The sequence below is a fragment of the Gigantopelta aegis genome, chromosome 7 (genome assembly GCF_016097555.1).
Source record: "Gigantopelta aegis isolate Gae_Host chromosome 7, Gae_host_genome, whole genome shotgun sequence".
NCBI classification, from domain to species: Eukaryota; Metazoa; Mollusca; class Gastropoda; order Neomphalida; family Peltospiridae; genus Gigantopelta; species Gigantopelta aegis.
Window position 1 is genome coordinate 36,359,263 of NC_054705.1, and position 6,448 is coordinate 36,365,710.

General features: G+C 37.0%; 1 protein-coding gene across 1 annotated transcript; it reads left to right on the forward strand.

The window, feature by feature from the left end:
- The first annotated feature begins 624 nt into the window (after positions 1-624).
- Positions 625-4,640, forward strand: LOC121377749. Its single transcript, XM_041505837.1, has 2 exons — positions 625-3,131; positions 3,604-4,640. Exon 1 carries the CDS (start codon positions 819-821, stop codon positions 3,060-3,062), a length of 2,244 nt encoding a protein of 747 aa, XP_041361771.1. The 5' UTR covers positions 625-818; the 3' UTR covers positions 3,063-3,131; positions 3,604-4,640.
- The last annotated feature ends 1,808 nt before the right edge of the window (positions 4,641-6,448 follow it).

Consider the following 6,448-nt stretch of genomic DNA (forward strand, 5'->3'; position numbering starts at 1 on the left):
GAAAGAAAAAAAGTATACTGAACATACAAAACAATGATGAAAAATGTTTTCTATATTGTGTTTTGGCGCAACTGTACCCCGCCCTCCCCCATTCACACCCAGAGAGAACGCATCACTATTTACCTCATGAAGACAAACTGAATGTTAATGGTATAACATTTCCAGTTACACTAAAACAAGTCGATTTATTTGAAAAAAATAACAATTTGTCTATAAATGTTTACGGTTTTGAAGAAATTCCACCGGTAGGTAGAAATGAACCAAAAGACACCACACCTCCGAAGGTTGTATATCCAATACGAATAAGCAAATATCACAATGTAACAAATAAACAACAACACGTTGATCTTCTCATGTTAATGGAAAATACGCTTAACAATAAAAAAAAAAATCATTTCTGTCTTATCAAAAGTTTGTCTGGTTTAATATCTTGCACGGAATACAGTGATCGACAACATTACATATGTAGAAAGTGTTTGTGGTCTTTTACCAGTGAAGAACGACTAGACAAACACAAAGATTACTGTTATCACAACGCTCAGAGAATAGTTATGCCAGCATCTGAGGAGGCCATAAAATGTTTTGGTGTCAAACAAAAATATAAAACACATCGTTTTCCATTCATTATATTCAGTGATTTTGAAAGTGTTCTTGAACCAACAACTGAAAAAAATCGAATACAAAAGCACGTGCCGTGTGGGTACGCATACAAGGTCGTAAGTATCCTGGATAAATACACAAAACCCCTAAAAGTCTACACGGGTAAAGATGCGTCAGAACATTTTATAGAAAGCATTTTAGAGGAATATGAAGAAATAATGGACATTTTTAATAATCCCGTTGACGTTGTGCTCACACCTGAGGCAAGATGGGAAATTGCTAATTCTACACATTGTTACCTGTGTGGCGAAGAGTTAGATTATAGTAGGCACGTTGACCACTGTCACCTTACGGGAAAGTTTAGGGGAGTTTGTCATGGTTACTGTAATTTAAATTTCAAACTGGAAAAAGAAGTGATATGTGTGCTTCATAACAGCGAACGGTATGACACGCATTTAATTCTACAAGCATCCACTAAGTTTGCAGATAGAAAACTCAGCTGCATTCCGCATAATACCGAACAGTTTCTGTCGTTCTCCATTGACAATTTAATCTTCGTTGACTCTTTTAAATTTCTCACAGCATCTCTCGATTCGCTGACAAAAAATCTTATGAGCAAAGGAAAGCACTGCTTTGTACATTTAAAAAAACATTTTCCTGACCACGTTGACATGCTAACCCGTAAACTTCCTTTCTGCTATGAGTACATAGATTCATTCGAAAAATTAAATGACACACAGTTACCCAAGCACAAAGACTTTTATTCACAGCTTTCAGAAAGTAACATTTCTGACGAAGAATACACCTTTGCAAAAAAACTTTGGGAGGAATTTCATATCAAAACACTAGAGGAATTCATGCGACTTTACGTTTCTGTCGATGTTCTCTTATTGTGTGACGTCATGGAATCATTTAGAGACATGTGCATTAAAAGTTACGAATTAGATCCGTTACATTATAAAAGTCTGCCGGGTTTTGCTTTAGATGCTGCTTTAAAAATGACTGATGTTGAACTTGACCTATTCACGGAACCGGATATGTACGGCTTCATCGAGAAAGGTTTGCGGGGTGGAGTGTCGATGATTTCGCACAGATATTCCAAAGCAAATAATAAATATATGAGTGATTTTGACTCACAAAAAGACACGTGCTACCTAATGTACTTCGATGTTAATTCACTGTATGCTACCACTATGTTAGAACCACTTGCCCTCTGTGACTACGAGTTTATCTCAACCGAAGAGTTTAATGATATCGATTGGACGGTTTTAGACACTGAGGGTGAGCTTGGGTACATTTTAGAAGTCGACCTGCAATATCCAAGAGAACTTCACGCAAAACACGCCTCTTTTCCTCTTGCACCTGTTCACGATAATATACCCGCTGTTGAGTTTTCACCATACTGTAAACAGTTACTTGAACAATTTGATCTAAATTTAAACAAACCATCAGGCAAAAAATTGTTTTGTACTTTAAAAGATAAAAACAACTACGTCATTCACTTTGCAACTCTAAAGTTATATTTAAAACTCGGTTTGGAGTTGAAATGCATTCACAAAGTTTTAAAATTCAAACAATCAAAGTGGATGAAACCTTTTGTAACACAGAACATAGAAAAACGCAAGCACGCTAAAGACAAATGCTCACAAGATTTGTACAAAGCAATGTCAAATGTGTGTTACGGGAAATTCATAGAGTCAGTTAGAAAATACAAACAAGTTGAACTGATCGCCCAACGAGAACGATTACGACGATACACTGCAAAATCTAATTTCAAACACGTAAATATTTTTTCGGAAGACTTAGTGGCGGTCGAACTGCAAAGAACAACGGTTACCTTAAACAAACCCATTGCAGTAGGATTTTGTATTTTAGAACACGCTAAACGTCACATTCTGTCTTTTTATTATGAAACCATGGTGAAACAGTACAACGATCACGTGCGACTACTCATGACTGACACCGACAGTTTGTTCATGGAAATCAGACACGCTCCGAATGAACATTTGATAGATCCATATGAATTCATGCAACAAAACAGTCACTTGTTTGACACGTCCAATTTTCAGCCAGACCATGTATTATTTTCTATGAAAAGTCACAAGGTTACAGGACTGATGAAAGACGAAGCTGGAGGTGCTGTCATTGATGAGTTCGTGGGACTTAGAGCTAAAAATTACAGTTTTACTATCATTGATAAAAATACAAATTCCAAAATAGAACACAAAAAGGCAAAGGGTATCAAACGGGGCTTCGTTAAAAAGTCACTGCGTCACGAACTGTTTAAGCAATGTCTGTTTCAGAAAAAAACATTCTCTGCCACATTTAACTTGATACGCTCATTTAACAATACCCTGTACACGATCAAAAACACGAAAGTAGCCTTAATACCTTTAGATAATAAACGGTACATTTTAGAGGATGGCATTACCTCTGTACCATATGGTTATCAAGCATTTTAAAATGAACAAGATCACACTTATTGTTAACATTGTTCACGCTGAATGAAAAGAAGAAAAGAAACATACGAGGTACTACTTTCTTTGTAAACAAATTACATATATTTGATTGTTTAGGAAGAAGTTTGTTAACGACACCACTAGAGCACATTGATTAATTAATTATCGTCTATTGGATGTTAAATATTTGGTAATTCTGACATGTCAAAAACAAAACCCAGTTACATTTTCTTACTGCAACAAGGGATTTTATATTGCTTTTCACACAGACAAAAGCACATACCACGTCCTTTTACCAGTTGTGGTGTTCTGGTTGGAATGGGAAAAACCCCACCAACTCACTTTAACTAATGTACTGAGGTAGTTCGATTCTGCGACGCGAATACTCCAAGTGAACGTTCAACCGTCTGATTAAGTAGGAGCCCTATTATTAACATATAATAAAACTCTGTGTGTGTGTGTGTGTGTGTGTGTGTGTGTGTGTGTGTGTGTGTGCATTGTGAAGTGTTCTTTAATATTAAACCACTATTTCTCTCTGTTACAGAATGGAATCCCAGTTTTACTATTTTCAAGTACAAGAGAGAAGGACTGGAAGAGTTCTTTACAAGGACCGCACCCTATTCAAAAGTCGTAGACGATGCCTGCGACGTGCAACTCGACACAACTTGGCACAATACAGCACCGACCATAGAGCAGTGCGCATAAGACTAATTATGTGTTCAGTGAATGTTGCTGTTGGTGAACGCAACAATTCGTGGAGAACACCCTTTGAAATGGTTCTTATCTCGTTTTACTTAAGTGTGTTGCATGCAACAATAAATAAAATGACAAAAGACAATTGTGAAGGGTGTGCAATTGATCATCCTTCTCAAATTCAACACAGTTGTTTAATGTTTACACCAAATGAATCCATTGATTCATATTTTGAGAGAGCCCTGCAATCGTTGCCACACGAGGCAATAGTGCAAGACGCAGAACGTTTTATCCGTAGACACGGTGAACCATGTCATTCTATTCACATCCTACCCTATACCAGTGTAGAGTGGTTACAAGAGAACTTTCTCAGTGAACATCGTCGTAATGTGCTGGAGATGATGTTACGTGTGCAGATGGCTGAATGACATTTGTTAATGATATATCTACACTACAAATAATTATAAACTATACTATAGAAGGAAACCTTTATTACATTAAAAGTATTGTTATTCTTACATTTAATAGCTTTCTAATGTCTTTAATTTCTTTACACCAGGAGTGCCCTCATTAGCTTTCCTCTTCAAATAAAACTGTTTATTCTTGTTTATTTCAGTCTGTGTTTGTTTTCTTTTTTTACCACTTCCTTTCTGTGTAATCACCAATAGTTTTGGATAAACATTCAACTCCTTCAGTCTTTTAATGAAATAGTCATAGCTCACGGGTTGTTTTGTAGATTCAGAGCTCAAAACGACATGACGTATCAAAGTTTGTATATCAGATCCCACGAGAGCGCGTCCGTCCTTATCATATAGTTCACCTTTATCATTCCAGAGTAATGATCCTTTTTCAAACTGATCCTTTACAAACATCCACAAAGCCATTAATTTTCCGATTAGTGCTGTACTGCGAACACCTTGTAAAATAGCAGTCTGTAGAGATAACAGTGAATTTCTGTTTGACTGTGTTGATAAGCTCGTATTGTGTTTATTTGCTGAATCACATTCATTTGACACGTTACAATTCCCTGACGACGAAGCAGTTTCACAGTCACTCTTCGCAGTTGTAGAATCACTCATTCGAGTTGTCGTGTGACTTCTCTTCAGTAGGTTGTTGTATGTCTCCCGACTCAGCAGAATATGAGCTTTCGCCATTGTTAGTATGATGTAAGTCTTCAGTGTCGTTCACTTTCAAGTAGTTTAAAAGTGCTTCAACACAAATAGGTATTATAAAATGATAAGTTCGTAGTAACCTGTTCTTTTCCTTCTTGCTGACTGCTCTGTTAACAAGTTTTCTAATGACCACTCTGTAACGATACAGTCGTTTTTGAACACAGACCGAAATTGGAATGTTTCCACGTAGTATATTGTAGATCACTTCGATTAACGCCTTGAACTGTTCGGGTGATTCGTGGATCAACAGTGCACGTCTCTGTTTGATACATGCATCCCTGAGAAGTGTCAGATAGATTAAATGCTCGTTAATTAAGTCTGTCATAATTTACAACGTAAGCTGATCTCCTGACTATAAAGTAGTCAGGCCCTCCCCAACAATCTGGAATGTCAACACCATGTGCGATAACACGTTTGAGTGATTCAATAGCTTCAGACTTGCTTTTATACCACTGTATCCCCTCCGATAATACTCTCTCTGGTTTAGCACGTGGGTACGCCACAATGATCCAAGAGTACTGCTTGCTCATGTCGAATACAATCGCACAAATGAGCATTTCTCGTACACATCAAATGTTTATATTAGTCTTTAGGGAGATATACAGTACAGAGTTCTCCAGGTAATATACCCGTACGTAGTCGTCCATATTCGACATCAGTGTATGGTGCCACATCTACTAACAGATATCCAAATTTTCTTGATTGCACAGCATCTTGATATGACTCAGCAAAGTACTTCGACTGCCCGGGAAATATCTGTGAAGCAAAAATCTTATATTCATGCGCTGATCGAGCATTAGCCATTAACACGAACAAATGGGTATTTAAACTCATGGTTCGAGAACATGTTCCTTTAGGGTAAAGACTTTGTTGTAAACTAATGCAAGTAATACCCAAATGATGTGACAGAGTAGAATAAAGTTTTAACATGAGTTGACTGTTGCATACTTCCATCATCAGATCGTCCAATACCAACACCATATGTTTCTGTGCCTCGTCTGTCCATGTGTACAGCTCTTCCTGTGTCGGTAGTCCCTCATAAAACAATATATTAGGAATGGAGTGTTGAATATCTGTGTACACGTCCTGCCACACAACGTAACAATAAACAATGAGTTTAGGTGCTACGTCAAACACAACGTTTGCATTCTCCAAAACACGCTTTGTAAAAAACGTTTTCCCACTTCCACTTCCACCTACAACTGTAATGGTTGTAGGAGTTGTTATTTTTATCAAACATTCGTTTTCAGTCATGGTTAACAATCAAATGTAATCTACAAAGCACTAACGTCAACTAAAAGTATTGTTTGTATTCGTTAATTTATATGATACACAGAAATACATACAAACACTTTCATTATTATGCACTTTCAATAATGTGCAAAGACCACATAATAATATTGTCGATAAGATACATATCTCAAACACTTTCTCGGCGAAAAAAAAAACCCCAACCAAGACTGGCACGCTTAACTTAGTCAATAAGGGGAGCGTGATTGTTGCGTGTTGTGGTTTATGATGGAA

What these genes read in the sequence shown, in the direction of transcription:
- LOC121377749 (XM_041505837.1), top strand. Translation starts at nt 819, where the DNA reads ATGGACATTTTTAATAATCCCGTTGACGTTGTGCTCACACCTGAGGCA.